Source organism: Bombus terrestris, chromosome 17, assembly GCF_910591885.1.
Source record: "Bombus terrestris chromosome 17, iyBomTerr1.2, whole genome shotgun sequence".
NCBI classification, from domain to species: Eukaryota; Metazoa; Arthropoda; class Insecta; order Hymenoptera; family Apidae; genus Bombus; species Bombus terrestris.
Genome location: NC_063285.1, coordinates 1,348,924 through 1,372,952, shown reverse-complemented (window position 1 = coordinate 1,372,952; position 24,029 = coordinate 1,348,924). Strand labels below are relative to the sequence as shown.

Genomic DNA, 24,029 nt, shown 5'->3' with positions numbered 1-24,029 from the left:
CCACAATCGTATTTTGAGTTTCTGTTTTTTTCGTTAATATTGATTTTGGATGGCCCTGCAGTTGCGATAAGCTGGGTTCTTGTGATTGTAGGACTTCAAATCTATCTTTTGTTGGTATTACCGTTGGCTGGGAGCTTCTTTTTTGCTTCATGTTTTCGTTTTTTTCACAGTACGCTTCTTGTGTATCGTTTTCTTCTTCGTTTATACTTTCTTGGCTGTTGTACTTTTTATTCCTGCTTACCAGATTTGGTGGCGGGTTGAGTTTCCGCGTCTTTTGTGCGGCAGGTCTTATGCTGCTGCTACTGTCTTTGGTTGTCTTTTGATTTTGTATCTTCCTCTTAACCCCCTGTTTTGTTGGGTTTATGGCGGGTTCCGCCTCCTTGATTTCAATTTCATTCTCTTTCTCTTCTATTTTTTTGTTTTTGCTTTTACCAAGGGTAATAGGAGCACTATTTTACACTGTTTTACTTGACACTGTTATTCTTCGATGAGATCTCGTGGTAGTCTACCTTCAACAGTACATCCAACTAATTGACATGTACCTAATATTTCTTTAACAGTACCACTAAGGTTCTTTGCCGTAGATATCGGTCTCATCGACCGAGCAATGGAAACGATATCATCAAATGATAGATTCTCATTATGTCTTATATTCTTCTGCCTTTTTCGGTCCCTGGGTGGCTCCTTCAAAGCCTTAATAATTATCGATGCAGCAGAGGGAACCAGAGGGGGGGGTCACGTCCCGCGACTCGCACGATCCGTAGCGCGAAAGAAAAATCGATAATTTCTTCAAATCAAGTCTATTTGAAACCATGTTTACAGTATTTGAAGTGAAAGACGGTTAAAGCCGCTAAAAGCTGTATCTAGCGAAAACTTATCTAACCATGTTTCTATAACGATATTAAGACAACTTAAATTGTGAACAAAGTCGGTAGTTGAACAAACGTTGAGGGTCTTCCGAAACATTTTCAAAAGAAAGACGACGACGTTTTTTTAACTTCGACGGATATAAATGTAGCGACTCAGAGAAGTCATGATGAGAATATTTCCGTGCGTTAATCGAATGAGAATATTTTCCGTTCGTTAATCGAGTGAGATTCTTTACCGTTTGTCTATTGAGCATATTAATTAATTACCGTTTGTCAACCGATTAATTACCATTGTCTATCAAAGAGTTAGTTGTCGTTTTGTCTATCGAGGAGTTAATTATTATTTTGTCTATCGAATAGTTAGTTATTATTTTGTTAACCGAAGAATCATCATTTTGTCAACCGAAGAATTTTGTATCCGTCAGTCTGTTAGTCAATTTTCAATATCGAAATCAAGTAAGATTTGAATAAATCATTACATATTGTTAATTTACTTTTAAACAACTTTAATCCTCTCCCATGCCAGTATTCTCGCACATAGCAGGTTAGCCGAAAGTGGAGCTTATTGCCAGTTGTATTAAACGTCAGTTAACGCTACCTTCTCGTCGGCAACTAAATAGAACGTAACAAATATTTTTTGGTGACAACGGTGGGATACGCTCCACAGAGGATTAAATTTCTTACGAGTATTGACAAAATATAAACAGAAAACATGTCGACCGCATGAAACTCACGGTATGAGGACGCGCTCCTGACATTGTTAGAAAATTTGAACGCGTTGGATGAAAAATTTCGCGTAATAACCGACCTCGACCTAGCACTTGGTAAATTAGAGGAAAAAATGGGTATGAGTAGGGTAACAAACGAAATTAAGATACCTGCATCATCGTCGATAACATCGCGAGAGACAAAACCGGGAATAAAGAAAAGTAAGTCGAACGATGACATTGATTCTAATGCAAATTTAAGCCCAACATTATCTAATGATGAGTTGCAAGCATTGAAAGACGATAAAGAACTTAGGAGAAAGAAGATAAAGACTTCGAGTATATCTACAAATGCTAGCTGCCCAACGCCCTCTGAACTTAATCTAGATGTCAGGAAAAGAGCAAGAAAAGCAATAACCTAGGAAGAAAAATGCATAGATGAATACTTAGATAGATAGAAGTCTAAGTCAAAAGAGGGATACTGATCATTTGAAACAATCAAAGGTTTCTGATACAAGGAAGTTAGAAGATTCAAGCTCATTCCATATGACTTCCCAATACAAACACTATTCCGCTGCTATGATAAAGGATAATCTTACTGTAAATAAGAAGAGGACGCACGACACCACAGACAGGATCATGAGTGAGAAATCATCCGAGTTCTCAACCAATACCCAACTAATACCAAGTTCTCAACTAATACCAAAGAACTTTCCGAAGAGACAGAAATTAGAAAACGTGTATCAAGTAAAAAAGATTTGAAAAGTGTTAATAGAGACGTTACCTACGAAAAGTTGTATCAGGTTCACGATACATATAATGATAATAATTATATACATAATAGTACGGATTCTTGTAGGGCGTTTTGTATATGTTTTTCTATTTCGTCTATGAACGAGTCGATTTGTCTGCTGCTAGGTTGACATTGTTGTAGATTTTTAGGTCGCAGTTCTGTTCGAGCAGGTTTTGGAACATTTTCCAGTCTGTCTTTTTGTAGTTGTACCTGGGTGTTTCGGTCTGCGTTTCGAGTGTTAGGTAGTCGGATGTGTTTTTGCTTATCTGAAATAGTATGGCGTTATGGTCGCTGTCGTAGTCTATGGTTTTGAGAGTGTTATTTGGTCGTAAGTTTTGGAATTTTATTCGGGCGTCTGCTAGGCATATGTCTAGGTAGGAGCGTCCTTTTGGGTAAGAGGGTAGCTCGGAGCTATAGAGGTTTTTTTTTTGTAGAAAATGCTTTTATTGTCAGGCCAGGTTCTGACGGAGTTTCCTCTCGTGTTGTTTATTTCGTTTTTTCAGCTGGTATGTTTGGCATTAAGGTCACCGGCTATTATGTAGTAGTTTTCCTGTTTGTCGAGCTGTAAAAGTTGGAAGAGGTTGTCGAATTCGTCATTAAATTGTTTCTGGTTTCCGTAGGCTGCGTAGGCTGCGGAGATAAATAAGTTTTCCTTATTGTTTATTTTTATTTTTATGATCGTCGTCTCTAGGATTTTGAAGTTTGTTATTTTGTCGTTTTGTATTGTTTTGAACTTCAGGGGGTTTTTTATTAGGATTGCCGTTGCTCCTCCTTGGGTAGCGTTTGGTCTGTCATGTCTTATTATAGAGTAGTTTTTGTATTGTACTTTATGTCTATAGTTCAGTTTGGTTTCTGAGATAAGTACTATGTCGAGGGTTTCTTTCTTAATTAGTGTTAGCATGCTGTATCTTTTTTGGTTTGAGATTAGTGAGTTGGCGTTTATTGAGATGATTTTCAGATGTTTAACTTTTATCCGGTTTATTTTTTGCTGTGATTGGTGGACGGGTGGGTTTTGGCTAATCTTCGTCTATATTTTCGATGATGTTGAAGATGGAATCGATTCTTTCTTCATGTGTATTTAATGCTTTTTTTATTTCGTTTAGTTGTGTTTGTTGGTCGCTTAGAGCTTTTAGAATGCTTTTTTTGAAGTCTTCAATGACATTTATTATGCTTATTTGGTTTGAGTCTATTGTTGGGTTGGGGATTTGTTTGACTCGTGCCGCTATATTTGTTACTTGTGGGCTTGTCTCGTTTATACTTGTTCCTTGTTTTACTATGTCCGCGAACTTTATCTCGGGGACGTACTTACGGCTTATTTTGGCGATTCTTTCGGTTTTTGCTGTTTTTGCTTTGGTGATTTTTTCATTGATCTTTTTACGTAATTCGACGAGTTTTGGGCATCCTTTGTATGATGCGGGATGTCCGTAGTTTTTGCAGTTTACGCAGTAGATTTTTTCTTTGCTTACTGCTGCTTCTTTTTTTATCTTGCACTCGCCTGGCCCGTGCGGTTCAGTGCATTTTACACAGCGATAGTTTAGGTTACAGTTTTGTGCTGTGTGGCCTATTCGCTGGCATTTGTAGCACTGCGTGATATCGTTTTTTTTTTAATTTTTTCCCATGCTATTTTCAGATAGTTAAGTCTGTTTATTTTTAGTAGGTTCCCAATGTTGCTATCGGGGGATACTTGAATTATATAGATTGGGAGCAATATATTGTTCTCCCTTGATTTTCTTGGTGTGAATCGAGTCACTTTGGTGAAGTTAACTTCTTCTATTTTCAGGGCTTTTAGGTCTTCTAGAATTTCTGCTTCTGTGTAGCTGTTTCCTAGCCCTTTTAGCAGGTACGTGTGAGGTTTTTAGCATTTTGGGGTATATGTGTAATAGGCCGTGTTGGCTGCGGTCAGTATTTTTTTTGCTTTCGCGTGGTCATTTAGGTTTTGAAGATAAAGCACGTGCTTACCTGCATGGATTCTTTTGATATGGAAATTCTTGATTTTGAGGGAGTTTTCCATGAGTGCTATTGTGTCTTTCGGGTCTTGTAATGTTATGTTGATGGAGGGCGGCCTGGCCCGTTTTGCCGATGTGCGGGGGTCTGCCTGGTCTTCAGCGGGGTGGCTGGGTGGCAGGCCCTTATGCGTTTGGTTTTTCAGTAATGTTGAAGGTTGTGGTGTTTTTTTTTCGGCGGAGCGTTGGGGGGGAGGGGTGCTTGTCCGGGCGGTGTAGCTTTTGCTCGTGGTTATTGGTGACGTGTCCAGGGGAGTGGGCTGTCTGGTTGCCTTTTTCCTTAATACGTCGTTTTTTTTTTAATGTTTTCGATAATGGTTTCATGCGGTTGCGGTGTGCAGGGGTCTTGAGCTTGGAGGGCTTCGAATCTGTTTTTTAATGTGATTGCCATTGGTTGAGGTTTTGGGCTTCTTTTTTGTTTCGTATTTTCGTTTTTTTCGTCGTGCTCTTCTTGTGCATCGCTTTCTTCTCCTTTTAAATTTTCTTGTTTTGAGTTTATTTTTTTCCTGCTTACCAAGTTTGGAGGCGGATTGAGTTCCCGCGTCTTTTGTGCAGCAGTTCTTATGCTGCTATCTTTAATTATTTGTTGTTTTTCTATCTTTCTTTTGATTCCTTTTTTTGTCGGGCTTATGGCGGATTCCGCCTCCTTGGTTTCGATTTCATTCCTTTCTTCTTCTATTTTTATATTGTTTGTAGAGTGGTTGATGTTATCACTATTTTTTCACTGTTTAGCACTCTTTTTGTTTTTCTTTTTTTTTTGCTCTCTCACTGTCTACTGTACACTGTATAGCTTGTCGCGCTCACTGTTAGGGCCTACGCCTGGTTATCCCTTAGGGCCGAGAGGTCCGGCCTGCTCGGAGGATCACGGTCAACTGCACGCAGACTTTGTCCTTCGGGTAAGATGATTGCCAGATGTCAACGCATCTTCACAGTATATGTTTAGATGGCCGAGGATCCGTTACCCGTTTGTTAGGATTTCTTCTAGACTGTCATTTATGGGTAAAGCTATAGTTTTGAGACATGTTTTGTTAGTTATATTGGTTTTTAATTTATTGTTTTCGTCGAAAAGTTTATCTATATGCGGCGGCACTCGACAAGCCAAATACCATCCACTCGACACTAACTAGTGTCGGACGACGGCAGCGCAGTGGTTAACGCGGGCAGTTGACCGTGATCCTCCGAGCAGGCCGGACCTCTCGGCTCTAAGGGATTACCAGGCGTAGGCCCTAACAGTGCGCGCGGCAAGCTATACAGTGTACAGTATTCAGTGATAGAGCAAAAAAAAAAAAAACAAAAAGAGTGCTAAACAGTGAAAAAATAGTGTAGTATCGTGGGCAAAAGGCCCAAGATATCGGCCGAACCGTATACAAAGTGGCGAGAGCCGTGGCGCCGTCGAGTACATCAATGTGTCGTCGGTCCTCTCAAGTGGACAGTTTTGTGGAAAGAGCCTGCGTGACCCTGGCCACGGGGTTTCGGGACACGTGTTCGATGGGACGAGAAAAGACAATGAAACGCTAAGGGTAGAGTTAGTTGAGACGCCAGCGAGAACGAATGCAAGAGGCGTGCAGTATGAGTTGAGAAGCGAGAGCGTGCGAGTGCAGATGGCGAAGACGAGAGTTGTAGAGTTGCTAGTGTTGTAGAGAGATCGAGTTGTTATAGTTATAGAGTTGCGAGAGTGATTTCAGCGGAATAAGACTTTTGTGTTTTAGTTCAAGTTAAACATTTATAGTTCTCTGTCCAATTAATCTCTGTTATTTTCATTTATCTTAATAAATAGTATTAGGAGAATTTTACAAATCTAAATTATCCTAATCCTATCCTGTTTCCGATACTACAATAGTGATAACATCACCCCTACTACAAACAATATAAAAATAGAAGAGGAAAGGAATGAAATTGAAACCAAGGAGGCGGAATCCGCCATAAGCCCGACAAAAAAAGGGATCAAAAGGAAGATAGAAAAACAACAGATAATTAAAGACAGCAGCATAAGACCTGCTGTACAAAAGACGCGGAATCTCAATCCGCCTCCAAATCTGGTAAGCAGGAACAAAAAAACATCAGACAAGAAAATTTAAAAGAAGAAGAAAGCGATTCACAAGAAGAGCGCGACGAAAAAAACGAAAATATGAAACAAAAGAGAAGCCCTCAACCAATGGCAATCCCAATAAAAAACAGATTCGAAGCCCTCCAAGCTCAAGACCCCTGCGCATCGCATCCGCAGCAAACTATTATCGAAAACATTTAAAAAAAAAAAACGACGTATTAAGGAAAAAGGCAACCAGACAACCCACTCCCCTGGACACGTCACCAATAACCACGAGCAAAAGCTATACCGCTCAGACAAGCACCCCCCCCCCGACGCTCCGCCGAAAAAAACAACACCACAACCTTCAACATTACAGAAAACCAAACGCATAAGGGCCTGCCACCCAGCCACCCCGCTGAAGACCAGGCAGACCCCCGCACATCGGCAAAACGGGCCAGGCCGCCCTCCATCAACATAACATTACAAGACCCGAAAGACACAATAGCACTCATGGAAAACTCCCTCAAAATCAAGAATTTCCATATCAAAAGAATCCATGCAGGTAAGCACGTGCTTTATCTTCAAAACCTAAATGACCACGCAAAAGCAAAAAAAATACTGACCGCAGCCAACACGGCCTATTACACATATACCCCAAAATGCTAAAAACCTCACACGTACCTGCTAAAAGGGCTAGGAAACAGCTACACAGAAGCAGAAATTCTAGAAGACCTAAAAGCCCTGAAAATAGAAGAAGTTAACTTCACCAAAGTGACTCGATTCACACCAAGAAAATCAAGGGAGAACAATATATTGCTCCCAATCTATATAATTCAAGTATCCCCCGATAGCAACATTGGGAACCTACTAAAAATAAACAGACTTAACTATCTGAAAATAGCATGGGAAAAAATTAAAAAAAAACGATATCACGCAGTGCTACAAATGCCAGCGAATAGGCCACACAGCACAAAACTGTAACCTAAACTACCGCTGTGTAAAATGCACTGAGCCGCACGGACCAGGCGAGTGCAAGATAAAAAAAGAAGTCGCAGTAAGCAAAGAAAAAATCTACTGCGTAAACTGCAAAAACTTCGGGCATCCTGCATCATACAAAGGATGCCCAAAACTCGCCGAACTACGTAAAAAGATTAATGAAAAAATCACCAACGCAAAAACAGCAAAAACCGAAAGAATCGCCAAAATAAGCCGTAAGTACGTCCCCGAGCTAAAGCTCGCGGACATAGTAAAACAAGGAACAAGTATAAACGAGACAAGCCCACAAGTAACAAATATAGCGGCACGAGTCAAACAAAACCCTAACCCAACGATATACTCACCCCAAATAAGCATAATAAATGTCATTGAATACTTCAAAAAAAGCATTCTAAAAGCACTAAGCGACCAACAAACACAACTAAATGAAATAAAAAAAGCATTAAATACGCATGAAGAAAGAATCGATTCCATCTTCAACATCATCGAAAATATAGACGAAGATTAGCCAAAACCCACCCGTCCACCAATCACAGCAAAAAATAAACCGGATAAAAGTTAAACATCTGAAAATCATCTCAATAAACGCCAACTCACTAATCTCAAACCAAAAAAGGTACAGCATGCTAACCCTAATTAAGAAAGAAACCCCCGACATAGTACTTATCTCAGAAAGAAAACTGAACTATAGACACAAAGTGCACTACAAAAACTACTCTATAATAAGACACGACAGACCAAACGCTACCCAAGGAGGAGGAACGGCAATCCTCATAAAAAACCCCCTGAAGTTCAAAACAATACAAAACGACAAAATAACAAACTTCAAAATCCTAGAGACGACGATCATAAAAATAAAAATAAACAATAAGGAAAACTCATTTATCACCGCAGCCTACGCTGCCTACGGAAACCAGAAACAATTTAATGACGAATTCGACAATCTCTTCCAACTTTTGCAGCTCGACAAACAGGAAATCTACTACATAATAGCCGGTGACCGTAACGCCAAACATACCAGCTGGAAAAACGAAATAAACAACACGAGAGGAAACTCCGTCAGAATCTGGCTAGACAATAAAAGCATTTTCTACAAAACAAACCTCTACAGCTCCGAGCTACCCTCTTACCCAAAAGGACGCTTCTACCTAGACATATGCCTAGCAGTCGCCCGAATAAAATTCCAAAACTTATGACCAAATAACACTCTTAAAACCATAGACTACGACAGAGACCATAACGCCATAGTATTTCACATAAGCTGGAACACATCTGACTACCTAACACTCGAAACATAGACCGAAACACCCAGGTACAACTACAAAAAGACAGACTGGAAAAAGTTCCAAAACCTACTCGAACAGAATTGCGACCTAAAAATCCATAACAATGTCAACCTAACAGACAGACAAATCGACTCGTTCATAGACGAAATAGAAAAACATATACAAAACGCCCTACTAGAATTCGTACTGACGTTAAAAAAAAGACTCCTGCTAGCCATATGTAAACTATAAATTAAAAAAACTACAACGAGATAAAAGCTACATACTATCTAAATTAAACAACCTAAGACACAACTACTCTTACGACAAAAGAGAAGACATAGAATTCCTAAAGTACCTGCTACACGAAATAAAATCACAACTAAAACAAGAATTCGCAAACTCTATAAATCAATACTGGACAAATAAAATAAAAAGTATCTCCAAAAAAGACTCTGCTAGCATGTTCCCGCAGATAAATCAAATTTTCAGACCAAAGGAACAAAACTCCATTCCGCCCCTCAAACTGCCACCAGAAAAGCCTCCCTCATCCAAGAAGCAGGCATCGAGATACACAACACCAACAAAGACACCGAGGATAACTTCATAATTTCAAAAACAACGGAAAAACTAGACATTATCGGCACCCACTTCGCCAAAACTCACACACAAAACGAACACATGGGCCGAGAACAATTAAACAGAATTATCATCGACGAAACAAACAAACTAAAAAATAAAATAGAACAAGACATAGCGCTGAACAAAACAGTCTGCACATTCTCAAACGAAAACACATCGGACGACCCCAAACAGCCCGACCCAGAAATAAACTACTTTACAAACTTCAATGAACTAAGTACAATCTTCTGCACGCTAAACGACAAAAAATCCGCCGGCTTCGATGGCATCCCAAACTTCTCGCTCAAACGCTTACCAAACAAAATAAAATGGTACTACACAGTACTGTTTAATAACGCACTAAACAACACGTACTTCCCTAAAAAATGGAAAAAAGCCAAACTCATAGCCATTACAAAAAAAAATAAAGACGGCTCATCACCTGCAAACCTACGACCCATAAGCCTCCTCCCCAACATAAGCAAAGTATACGAAATGATCATAAACAACCCCCTAGCAGCCTTCTGCTCAAAAAATAAGATAATCCCGGAAAACCAATTCGGCTTCCGCCACAAACACTCCACAATCCACGCAATAAACAAACTTACGTCGGATATCTGCTGGGCACTTAACGCAAACCAGCGAGTAGCCGCCTGCCTAATAGACATCGAAAAAGCCTTCGACACCGTCTGGATCCCAGGGCTCATTTATAAAATGATTAAAAAGAACTTCCCCGAATACCTAATCAAAATAGTATGGGACATGGTAACAAACAAAACTTTCATAATGACCGACGGCTCGCACACTTCAAGCAAAGAATTCTCCATAGAGAACGGCCTGCAACAAGGAACAGTAAACTCCCCGCTACTCTTCAGCATCTACAATAACGACTTACTAAACCTCTTTAACCTCAACACATCCACACACAAACGCTCCATAGCCTTCGCGGATGACCTAATCATCTACGTAACAGGCCGCAAAACCAAAACGATAAGAACAGAACTGCAAGAACTCTTTAACAAAATCAGCGATTACTATCACACATGGAAACTAAAAATTAACGCAAGCAAATGCGAAATCATTCTATTCAGACCCATGACAAGCAAAATCGGTCCAGCAGAAAGGGATCGCGTCAGGAAATTCCATCTAAAAGAAAAAGCAAACGAAGAGAACCTCATACCACACAAAAATTGCGTAAAATACCTAGGAGTAAATATAGATGAAAAACTAAACTACAAGCAACACATCGAAATCCAACTCTCCAAAGCCAGCAAAGCTTTTTGGAATACAAAAAGGTTGTTTTATTCCAGACATCTCGATAGCAAAGTAAAAATCATGTGCTACTAAACGCTAATAAGACCCATTATAACCTACGACTATCCAATATGGTACAAAATACCAGCGTCAGTAATGGAAAAAATTCGCATATTCGAAAGAAAATGCACCAGAGCTTACCTGAGCATTTACAGATCAGAACACAGCGGATACAGAAAATACGTAAAAAACAAAAAAATATACGACTTAGCCAACATCCACCGCATCGACTGTCACATCCTAAAAACTAACAAGAAACCACTTCGCGCAAGCCGCGAAGATCAAAGAAAACAGCCTAATCTTCGGCTGCTTATTCCCAAACGACGCATACTTCAAAGACACTCTTTTAACAGGCTACATCCCCCCCCCCGAACCTAGACGAAAGAAACTATTTCCAAGACCAAAACAACATCCCTATAATTTACCATATGCAAAGGAAAATAGGAATGAAATCTATACAATACGAGGAAAACCTAGATGGCCGTACTGCAGACACTAGGTGGAGATACAACATGGCACTTCCCCAAAAGGATACAGAAGACAAACACAGAAAAAACACAAAAAAATATTGGTGGATACGGAACCCATAACAAAAAACAACAAGATAAAGAGCCACAGAACGGCAACGCTCACCAAATAAAGTGTAAATATGTAAATATGTAAATAGATAAACAAATATTATACTAATCCCACAGAACACCCCTCCCATCCCTCCCTAATAGGCTAGCGAACTGTCCTGTTTTTGCGTCCAGGCTTTCAGGACATAAATTGAAATATCGTACATTGGCACAGCGCAACAGCGGCTTAAATTTAAGGCACAATAATAATCTTAAAAAAAAAAAAAAAGTAATAATGCATGGCTACGTTTATTCTGGAAAAAAAATTATGTAAAAAAAATATGTAAAAAACCTGGAATTAATAAACAAAAATAAAAAAAAGCAATAGTTAACGCCTTAGGTTGCGAACGTTCGGAACCCGGGTTCGAATCCCGGCGACCGGAGTCCGATTTTATTTCCACGTACCAAAAAAACGGAGGAAAAATCAGCAGTATCCCGGCAGCGACATCTACAGCCCCCAGTGACAATTACAGCGTACCAGGCCCAACAACTATAACTCACTCACGGCCACCTTAACATATTTTTAATTTTTAAATTTAATAGTAATGAATTTATTAAAATTATAATTAATAATAAGCAAATCATACATAATAAAAAGATAAATAAATCAATTAATAGGTATCATTTGTGGAATTCGTTAGAAGTAAATTTTAATTACTCTAATTGATTTAAAAGATCAATTCTTAATTTCAGACATTTAATGATAGAAAAATAATAAGTTAAATTATTAATTTTAGAATGACAATCTAATGTTATTTAATTAACTAATTTTTCATATTAATTTTTTTTAATCCGATTTGAAAATAATTCATAAGAAGTTCTTTCTAATATAATTGGTATAAAACTATGATTTATTCCACAAATTTCAGAGCGTTAACCAAAATAAATTCCAGGACGAATACAAAATATGTTTAGTTGATTAATTCTATCAGGAATTGCATCAACTTTAATTCCTAATGAAGGGATTGTTCATGAGTGAATTACATTTGTAGAAGATACAATTATACGTATTGAAATTTTAAATGGAATAATTAATCGATTATCAGTTTCTAAAAGTCGAAATTGATTTATTGATTCACAATTTAATATATATAAATCAAATTCATAGTTATTAAATTCTGGATATTCATAAGATCAATATCATTGATGACAAATAGATTTAATAGAAAAATAAGGATTTATGATTTCATCAATATATAATAAAATTTTTAGTGATGGAAAACGAATAATTATTAAAATAATTATAGGAGTTAAAGTTCAAATAATTTTAATAGTATGATTTTTTAATAAATTTAAGTTTAAGAAATTATTTAATGTAAAATCTATAAGGAAAAATGTAGTTAAAGTAATAATAATAATAATTATTATTATAGTTAAATTATGAAATGAAATAAGATTATCTGAATAAACAGAATTTGAGTCTTGAAATATAAATATATTTCATGTAGAAATTTTTAATAAGTAAGTTTATTTGAATTTTAAGTTCAATTCAAAATTAATGTTTTATTAAAATATATATATGTCGGAGATGAAAGAACACCGGAACCTTCCCTTTGGAACTTAACACACGTATTGGAAGACCCCTAGTATTGTAATTTAGATTTCACCATAGCCGTATTGAGAAACTGTTGTCATTCGATCCGACTGTACTTATTTGAGATTTATGATAGTGAGCTCGGGCTCGAGGCGACAATCAGTCGCCGAACGTAGCCGCGGTCCAAGGAATGAACGATTTATCTAACAAAGGCACAGAGTAACTCTATACCTCTCCTTAAAAGAAATAGTCGTAGCGACAAGCGGCAGTAAATATTTCAATGGTTTCTGTCCCGTGGCTCGCCACAAGCAGATTCTATACTCCGGGTAAGATGATCTCCAGATGTCAACATACCTCCGCAGTATATGTTTAGCTAACGTGAGGACCCGCAATAAATCTTAAGATTTAGTCAAGCAAAGTCCTTCATATAGACAAGCAGGCTTTGTTGCAACTACGGGAAGATAAGAGCAATCTATCCTTCCACGAACGCTTCCCACTGGCAGCTTTTCCCAAGGACAGCTAACGTCCTTCTCTAACCACCAACATGGAAATTGACCAATTAACAGTAACGTCAATTTCCCTCACCCTTCGAACGAAGACTTTCCTCTGCGAATCCGATGATCTCGTCTCTCCATCTCCGATATATATATATATGTCGGGTTATCGATAGGATTGGGGGTGGAGGTGTTCGATGAATCTTCGTTGATATTGGCCATCGATGCGGAGTAACAATGGTAGAGTTTATTGGCACAAGAGACTGGTATTACAGCGTTGGTAATTAATCACAATGTTAGATGCTCGCGGCGCTATGACAATGGCCTCGGGTCCGGTAACGAATCCGCGGTCAACGGGATGTCGAACGTGTATACTTCGTGGAAGTCTAAGTTATATTCCGATCGCCACAGAACGAGCACTCCGTACCGGAGAATTACTTGTATCGCCGTTAAGATCGCACGAAAGAGTGTCTCTCCATCACGGTGACGCTGTCGAGGAGAACTATGATGGGTGTGTCTAAGGGCACGAGATCATCGGATTCGTGGAGGAAAGTCTTCATTCGGAAAGTGAGGGAAATTGGAGTTACTGTTAATTGGTCAATTTCCATGTTGGTGGTTGGGGAAGGGTGCTAGCCGCCCTTAAGAGAAAGTCGCCATCGGGTCGCGTCGTTCGTGAGAAGAATATACTTCTCCAATTTTCCCGTAGTTGGAACAAAGACTGCTTGTCGGTTTGAAGGACTTTCGTTAAATAGATCTTAAGATTTATAGCGGGTCCTCGGGCTAGCCGAACATGTACCGTGGAGACGCATCAACATCTGGCAATCGTCTTACTCGAAACATAGTCTGCGTGTGGCGAGCCACGGGACAGAAACCATTGAGACATTTACCATCGCACCCTGTCCCAAGCATTTCTTTTAAGGAGAGTTATAGAGTTACTTCCTGCCTTGGTTAAACAAAACGTTCATCCCCTTGACCGCGACTGCGTTTGGCGACTGGTTGTCGCCTCGAGCCCGAGCTCACTATCATAAATCTCGAATAAGTACAGTCGGATCGAATGACAACGGTTTTCTTAATACAGCTATGGTGAAATCTAAATTACAGTACTAGGTGTCTTCCCAAAGTTCCGAGGAGAAGGCTCCGGTGCTCTTTCATCTCCGACATATATATATGTCGGAGATGGAGAGACACCGGAGCCTTCCGTCGAAACCGGGGAAAAACCCCTAATATTGTAGTTTGGATTCCACCATAGCCGTAGTTAAACAATCACCGTCCTTCAGCCTGATTGTAATTGCCTGCAATCTATGAGAATGAGTTTGGGTTCGAGATGACAACCAGTCACCGAACGTAGCCGCGGTCAAGGGACGAACATTTTTCTAACAAAGTGATGAAAAAGTCTATAGCCCTCCATAAAAAGAAGTAGTTATAACGGCACTCGACAGTAAGCATACTAACGGTTTCTGTTTCATGGCTCGTCATAAGCAGACCCTATTCTATGGGTAGGTTGATTGCCGGTTGTCGAGACATATTCGCAAAACATCGGCAGCCAGCCTAATGACCCGTCATAAACCTTAAACCTTAATTAACGAAAATAGGCAAACAGTCTTTTCCGTGAAGGACACTTCCAAAGACTGACCAATTAACAACAACGGCAATTTCCCTCACTCTCCGAACGAAGACTTGTCTCCACGAATATAAAAGACCTAGTGCCGCTAGAGAGTGGAGCAGTTTTTCCTAAACAGCGTCACCGTGAGAGTTTCCAGTACGATTTCATCGACTAAGGTATCATTTCGATAGAGTGCTTACTTCGCGTGCTAACTGAGAGTACCACCTAGGCGTTGCCGACGAGTAAAGAGTAAAAGAGTCCCGTTGACCGCGGATTCGTTATCGGACCTAAGACTATTGTCATTCGCATCGCGAGTACCTAACCGCCGCAGTTTATTTGTCAAACCTCACATCTCCATACTTGTGTCAATAAACTCTGGATCATACCTTGACAATGGCTACTACTGGTGAAGATTCGTTACCTGCCCACACCTCAAATCCTAGTGCCTCCCCGACATCAGAAGTGGGATCCAAGGACTTGTTAAGAGCGATGAAACGGCAAATGGATTTCATGCGTGACGTATTTCATACGCTAACAAAGAAAGATGGAGTGGAACTCGAAAAATTTTCGCTACCGTTCTTTAACCCTGAACTGGCGGGCGCCGACCCAATGGGGTGGTGCGAGACAGTCAGTAAGCTTATGGGCAACGAGCCCCTACAAGACCGCGAGTTATTTTTCGTCCTAAATCGTGCGATGGGGGGTTTTGCATCGCAGTGGCTTACGCAAGTTCCGGTCTGCGGCCTTACTTGGGAACGATTCAAGGAATATTTCCTTTCGCACTACGACGGCAAGGAGACGGCAACCTCAACGCTGATAAAGGTGTTCGAGGAACCACCAGAGGAGGACGAACCCACGGTAAATTTCGGCATTCGATTTCGCTCCCTCCTGGCTGCGAGATGGAGTGGTATATCCAACGCCGAATTAATTAACGCTGTCATCCTCCTCCGACTGACGTCATATGATCAGCGTGTCGAACGGATAGCACTCACGCAAGACGTCCGGACACAGGACCAATTTCTTCGGGAACTGAGAGCTCTCCCTCGTTCGAGGAAGAGGCCGTTACCCTTGGCAGATGATCCGCCGACAGAACCTGAAACTAAACGGAGCAGGCCATCCAACTCCCAGACTAGGTGTTATCACTGTGGAACCCCCGGGCATAAGGCGATGGAGTACCGCAAGAAGATGCGGACCGAAAAGCAGAAGGAGACAAGGCGCCGGGAATGGAGCCGACCAGCCACATCATCCAAGGTGTTTTGCTTAAGGTGCCGTGCGGACGGCCATATCGCACCCAATTGTCTGTTACGGGAGGATAAGAAAAGCGGTCACAACAAGGAACGGCGAGTCGACTCCTGCGTGGTGGAGGCTCCAACCGGTAAATTAAGTCACCAGGGTGAGTCGTTCCCATTTTGCTTCGATTCTGGAGCCGAGTGCTCATTAATTATGGAATCCGCTGCCTCGAAATTTTCTGGCAAAAGAACCACCGATGTAGTAGTAATGCGAGGGATAGGAAATACGTGTGTTAAGAGTACGTCTCAGATTTTATCCACTGTGTGTATCAACGGTTTTACGTTGGAGATAACTTTTCACGTTCTCCCTGATAAATACTTGAAATACGATATCAAGATCGGTCGCGAGATTTTAAGTCGGGGCTTCGACGTGCATATCACGCGCACTAGTCTCGATATTTGCAAAACGAAGGTAGTCAATGTCTGTGACAGGACCGTCGAAAAAGAGATCGATCTTAATGAAGTAGACACTGAGGTAATTGGTAGTGATAAAGGTCGATTGATTTCTATTCTAGAAAAGTTTAAAAACTCATTCATCACGGGTTTTCCGCGTACACGCGTAAACACAGGCCAGCTAGAAATAAGGCTAATCGACCTCAACGTCACTGTCCAAAGAAGCCCTTACAGACTTAGCGAGGAAGAGCGTAGGACGGGACGAGAAAGAATCGGTGAACTGATTAAAGCTAACATCATAAGACCCAGTAATTCGCCATTTGCGAGCCCGATGATGCTCGTGAAGAAAAAAAACGGCTCAAATAGACTGTCCGTGGACTTCCGAGCGCTAAATAAGAATACGGTCGCAGATCGGTATCCTCTACCCCTTATCGCAGATCAAATCGCGAGATTGCAGAACGCGAAATACTTCATTAGCCTGGATATGGCCAGCGGGTTTCATCAGATTCCCATACATCCCAATTCAACGGTGTATACCGCGTTCGTTACACCCGACCGACAATATGAGTATGTAACGATGCCGTTTGGATTGAAAAATGCGCCGTCCGTTTTTCAGAGGGCCATTCTCAATGCCTTAGGCGACCTCGCTCATTCATACGTCGTTGTTTATCTAGACGACGTCCTAATTATTGCCGACTCTGTAGACCAAGCTTTAGAAAGACTGAACAATGTATTGGATACCCTTGTGAAAGCCGGATTTTCGTTCAATTTCGCGAAGTGTTCCTTCTTGAGGACGTCGGTACTTTATTTGGGGTACATGATTCATAACGGGGAAGTTCGCCCCAACCCGGGTAAAATACACGCCTTGAGTTCCTTACCTGCGCCAACGATGGTCACTCAGTTCAGACAATTTATTGGGTTAGCTTCCTACTTCCGTAAGTTCGTCCCCAAGTTCTCACAGACGATGAAACCCCTGTATGCGCTCACCTCAGGTAGCAAAAACATAACATGGTCAGATAGGCACGAGAAAATCAGGCAACAGATAGTTTCCGTCCTGACAGACGCGCCGGTACTGATGATATTCGCCCCTAATTACCCCATTGAGCTACATACTGACGCTAGTTCGGAGGGTTATGCAGCGATCTTGATGCATAAAGTCGAAGGTAAGAATAGAGTGATCGAGTACTACAGTAAAAGAACTACCCCTGCGGAATCTGGGTATCATTCCTACGAACTAAAGACGTTGATAGTCGTAAACGCCATCAAGCATTTCCGTCACTATCTACATGGACGGGAATTTCTTGTTGTTACCGATTGCAACTCGTTGAAAGCATCAAATAGTAAGGCACATTTGAATGACAGGGTCCACAGGTGGTGGGCTTACTTACAGACTTTCACCTTTGACATTATGTATCGGCCCACGTTGACTTCTTTTCACGAAATCACGTAGATTCAGATCACTGTAACATTGATAAAATCGCGGAGAAAGAAATCAATTTGGCCGAAATATCGGAAGATTGGCTACTAGCCGAACAACGTGGTGACCCCCAAATTTCCGGAATTGTCGAAAAGTTGCAAAATGATGAGCTCGCGGAAGACATCGCGAACACTTACGAATTACGGTCCGGTACTCTCTACCGAAAAATTCAAAGAAGAGGCAGGACTCTCAGTTTACCTATTGTTCCAAGAGGGTTTAGATGGTCCGTTATTAACCATGTGCATCAGTCAATTATGCACTTGGGTTGGGATAAGACGCTCGAGAAACTGTACGAGTATTACTGGTTCGAAGGAATGGCGAAGTACGTTCGCAAGTTCGTAGAGAACTGCCATGCTTGTAGAGTTTCGAAGGCTAGTTCAGGTAAGATACAAGCCGAACTACATCCTATACCTAAGACCAGCATACCTTGGCATACGGTCCACATGGATATAACGGGCAAGTTGAGTGGTAAAAGCGATTCGAAGGAGTACGTCATTGTGTTGATCGACGCCTTCACTAAATTTGTATACCTGCATCATACTCCTAAGATAGATTCTCTTAACACCATTAAAGCGCTTAAATCCGCTATATTTTTATTCGGGAGTCCCTGTCGGATAATAGCGGACCAGGGAAGATGTTTTACGGGTAAAGAATTTCGCGAGTTCTGCGAAAGCAAAGGAATTAAAGTTCACCTGATAGCGACCGGTGCCAGTAGGGCTAACGGACAAGTAGAACGTGTTATGGGCACGTCGAAAAACATGTTCACGACAGTAGAAACGACCGGGCGGCCGTGGCAAGACGCGATTGGGGAAATGCAGCTAGCGTTGAGCTGCACCGTCAACCGCGTGACTAATTCGAACCCTTTACAACTACTAATCGGTAGATCGGAGAGACCGTATGACCTATTGCTACCCGACAATATCGAAGAAAAAGAAGTCGATATCTCCGATGTAAGACAGCAGGCCGTACAGAACATAGAAAGTAACGCCCAATACGATAAAGAAAGATTTGATAGGAACAAAGCTAAAGTGGTTAGGTTTAACCTCGCCGACTTCGTACTACGAAACGAGGCAAAAACGAGGAAAGAAATCAAACCAAGCTAGAGCCGAAAAGTACGAGGCTAGCCCTATGAACTGCCTGAGCTGTGTGACGGTCGTCGGCGCAAGTAGGGAGCTTAAGGCATATACTTTACCCGGGTTGGGACGGACTTCTCCGTTCTGGATTACATATCCCAAATAGAGTATCGACGTCTTCAGGAAAGAGCACTTAGAAAAGTTAAACGAAAACCCGGCGTTTACAACGGTACTTAACACGATGTCCAACCTCTCTAAGGCTTGATCTATTGAGTCGGCAATAATTAGGACGTCATCCAAGTAGACAACGACGTAGGAATACGCAAGGTCGCCCAGGGCATTGAAAATGGCCCTCTGAAAAACGGACGGTGCATTTTTCAATCCGAACGGCATCGTTACGTACTCGTACTGCCCGTCGGGTGTAACGAACGCCGTGTATTCCACCGAATTGGGGTGTATAGGAATTTGGTGGAACCCGCTGGCCATGTCCAGGCTAATGAAGTATTTCGCCGTGTGCAACCTCGCGATTTGATCCGCGATAAGGGGTGGGGGGTACCGATCCGCGACCGTATTCTTATTTAACGCTCGAAAATCTACGCACAATCTATCCGAACCGTCCTTTTTCTTCACGAGTAGCATAGGGCTCGCGAACGGCGAATTGCTAGGTCTTATAATGTTAGCTCTGAGTAGTTCGCTGATTCGCGCTCGTACGATTCTCCGCTCTTCCTCGCTAAGTCTACAGGGGCTTCTTTGGACGGTGATGTTAGGGTCGATCAACCGTATTTCTAATTGGCCCGTATTTACGCGGGTACGTGGGAAACCCGTGATGAACGAGTTTTTGAATCTGTCGAGAATGGAAATCAATCGGTCTTTATCGTCGCCGAGTACCACGGTGTCTACATCATTGAGATCGATCGCAGGTTCGGCGATATTATTACAGACATTAACCGTTTTCGACTTACAAATATCGAGGCTATTGCGCGTCATGTGTACGTCGAAGCCTTGGCTTAAAATTTCGCACCCAATAATAATATCGTGTTTTAAGTAATTGTCGGCAAGGACGTGAAAAGTTACCTCCAGTATAAGACCGCTGATACATACGGCGGACAGAATTTGGATCGTACTCTTAACGCAAGTGTTCCCAATTCCTCGCATTACAACTATCTCGGTCGTTCTCTTGCCGGAAAATTTTGAGGCTACCGATTCTTTGATTAATGAGCATTCAGCTCCGGAATCAAAGCAAAACAGGAACGACTCACCCTGGTGACTTAATTTACCGGTCGGGGCCTCCACCACGCAGAAGTTAACATGGCGCTCCTCTTTCGTAGCAGGGTTTCCTCTACGTAAGGTCGGGCAGTTGGGCGCGATGTGGCCCTCCTCGTTACACCTGTAGCAGGACACCTTCGAAGACGTGGCAGCCTGGTTTTCCCCTGGTTTTCGATTGCGTTTCTCCGCCTCCAGTCTTGTCCTCCCGCGGCACTCAGATGCTTTATGTCCGTGTCTACCACAGTGGTAGCACTTGTGTCGGGAGTCAGAAGGCTTATGCCGTTTAGCTTCGGGACCCGTAGAGGAGCTACTTACTCAAGACGCCGGCCTCTTCACCGAATCGTAGAGCACTGTCATTTCGCTTGTGAACTGGTCCTCGGTCTTGATATCGCTTATGAGTGCTATCCGTAAGACGCGCTGGTCCTGTGAACCTATATGGAGGAGCACGGCAGCGTTGACTATCTCGTCTTTGGTGCACCTTTCCTACCTCGCCATCAGGAAGAAACGTAAACGGCTACTCTAATCTCCCAGGGTTTCACCCTCCAGTCGTGCTCCATTTTTCATCTTCCATAGCGCCGTGGCAACTGTTTCTTTCCCACCATAGCGTATAAGGAAACGGTCTTTAAACTTTGGCCAAGAGGAAACTTGAGTAGCAGGTACTTGCGTAAGCCACTGCGCTGCCGAGCTTTCTAGAGCGGCACTCAAGGCACAAAGTAGCGCACTGCCTTGCAAAGGTTTTTCTTCCATGATCACGTCAACAGTCGCACACCATGCGGCTGGGTCGGAACCCAAGCTTCCGGGGTTAAAACGTGGAAGCGGTACGGTCGTAAATGTTTCACTCGGTCTTTGCTCTCGCGATTGAGTCATCTGGCGCATGATGCCCATAAGTTGTTCCATCGTTACGTATGGCCCTGATCCCACTTCTGATGTCGGATTGAAGTCAGGATTAAGGAGATGGGCGTTTAATGAATTTTCATTAGAATTAGCCATTGTCGTGATACAACGAAGAGTTTATTAGCACAGGCTTATTAACAAGATTAAGCACTCGTAGCACTAGTGATAATGACCTTAGGTTCGAAACGAATCCGCGGTCACAGGATGATAAACGTATGTTATCGCACAGTTCAAGTCTGACTCTTTGTTAACTAGACGTGAGGTATTCACTGGTTGTAAGATAATACTGTCACTCGTCAATGAGATCGCACGAAAGAATGACTCTCCGTCTCGACGATGTCGTCGAGGAAAACTATAATGGGTGGGTCTAAGGATATGAGATCCTCGGATTCGTCAAAGAAAGCTTTCGTTCCAAAGGTGAGGGAAATTAGCGCTGTTGCTAATTGGTCGATCTCCATATCGGCGTTTTGAAAGAGATGCTGGCCGCCCTTAAGGGGAGGTTGTTGACGGGGGCATCGTTCGTGGAAGATAGGCTTCTCCTATCTTCCCGTAGTTGCGACAAGGACTGTTTGTCTAAATGAAGAACTTTGCTTGACTAAATCTTAAGATTTATTGCGGGTCCTCACGTTAGCTAAACATACTGCGGAGGTATATTGACATCTGGAGATCATCTTACCCGAAGGATAAGATCTGCGTGTGGCGAGCCACGGAACAGAAACCTTTGAAATATTTACTGCCACGTGTCGCTACGGCTATTTCTTTTAAGGAGAGGTATAGAGTTACTCTGTGCCTTTGTTAGATAAAACGTTCATCCCTTTGACCGCGGCTACGTTCGGCGACTAATTGTCGCCTCGAGCCCAAGGTCATGATCATAAATCTCGAACAATCGGAGCGACATTTGTTTATGCTAAGTTACAAAGTTACGGTATTCCCGCGAATCCAAGGAGGGGTTCCGATATTCTTTCATCTCCGACATATATATATAATTAGTATTAGAAAAATTTTAACTTCCACTAATAAATTTACAATTTATTTCTTTTTCAGACATAATACTTTAATATTTAAATATAAAGATTTTAAGTTAATTTCTAAAACTATTAATCTTCAAAATTAAAAATATAAAATAAATTTATAAATCTTAATAAAAAAATGGTTAATATCAACTGTATTTTCGAGCTATCGCGGGGAGACGCGGTCGTTAGAATACGCGTCAACGGGAGTCGTAAATTCCCGCTACAATTAGAATAATCGACATCACGAATAGTTCGATCACCGTATTTCGGTTAGGATAATAGGGGTAGTTGTGGTATAACACTGTGATTCACAGAGTTAGAAAAAATATATATTTTTCCAACGATTTATACAATCACACAAAATAATAACGTCGTTACATAAGATACCGATAGCGAAGAGAAGGATTATTCTTAGAAGAGAGAGTTCGCGACTGATTAGTCGATTGACTGTATAAAGAAGATTGACCGGGTGACCGCATGAGTAAGACTGACTCTTTGCTCTCGTGCAATTGCGGAGGAAAGCTCGTGTGGGTGTGGTTTTTTGGGTGAAGAAAACGGATTCGTTGCTCACACTTTTCGTTCGTGAAGTGAGGGCAACGATCTGCGATATCCATTGGTTAGTCGATGTTGATGAGTGATGAGAGGGGACGGAACCTCCTACTACTGTTGCTAGTTTGATGCCTTTGTTTTTTGGGAAACCCGACTTTTCCGTTAGGCATTTCCATCTTACGTTAGGCCACACCCGCTTTCTGCGGAATTCTTAAGAGCGCGTAATAAACCCAAGGACCTTTCTAAAAAACCAGCTGAAAACACTTCTAGAATTAGAAAGTCCTTGTGTAGATGGAGAATAGTAGGGGTCCGAGGACACTACCTTGTGGTATGCCGGATTCTATTGGGAATGTTGCGGAAGTGGCGTCTAGACATTTAACTATGAATTGTCCGTTGGTTAGGTAGGATTTTAAGATGGAGTAGTATGGGTGAGGTAGGATTTTTTTAAGCTTGTAGAGTAGCCCTTCATGCCATACTTTATCGAATGCCTGTTGGATGTCTAGGAATACCGCTGAGCAGTATTTTTTCTTTTCAAGGGTTTGGCTGATCATGTGGGTTATGCGGTGGATTTGCTCTACTGCTGAGTGTTGTTTTCGGAAGCCGAATTGGTGATCTGGGAGTGTTTTCAATTCTTCTAGGAGTGGAAGGAGACGATTCGTGAGCATCCTCTCGAATAGTTTAGACAGGGTAGGTCAAAGACTGATTGGGCGATAGGAGCTGGTTTCATATATTGGTTTACCGGGTTTGGGGATGAGAGTGATTAGTGAGATTTTCCACGCCTTAGGAAAGTGTTCAAGGCGGAGGATGGCGTTAAAGATTGATGCGATGAGTGCAATCCCTTTTATGGGAAGTTCCTTGATTGCTTTATTTCCTATTAGGTCGTGGCCTGCTGCTTTCTTGGGGTTTAGGCGACTGATTGCTTCTATGATCTCTGCAGAAGTGAAGGGTTCAATAGGAGGGGACATTTGGAAGGGGGTGTGCTGGTATTCGGTGACGTCCGCTGCAGCTATGGAGGAATGCGGTTGGAATACTTCAGTCAAGTGTTTGGCAAATAGGTTAGCTTTTTCTATAGGGCTACGCGCCCATCCACCCTGTGGGCGGCGGATTGGAGGTATTATTTGTGGGGGGCGCGTGAGTTTCCTGGAGGCTTTCCATAGTGAGTAGTTGGAGTCGGCTGTGGGGGACAAGCTGGCGAGATATTTGTGAAAACGGTCATTATTGTAGTTTTTTATG

At 41.8% G+C, this 24,029-nt stretch overlaps 1 protein-coding gene across 1 annotated transcript; it reads left to right on the top strand.

The window, feature by feature from the left end:
* The first annotated feature begins 1,710 nt into the window (after positions 1-1,710).
* LOC110120273 lies at positions 1,711-17,679 on the top strand. Its single transcript, XM_048413888.1, has 4 exons — positions 1,711-1,965; positions 2,027-2,219; positions 15,258-17,553; positions 17,664-17,679. The coding sequence occupies exons 1-4, from the start codon at positions 1,711-1,713 to the stop codon at positions 17,677-17,679; spliced, it is 2,760 nt and encodes a 919-aa protein (XP_048269845.1).
* The last annotated feature ends 6,350 nt before the right edge of the window (positions 17,680-24,029 follow it).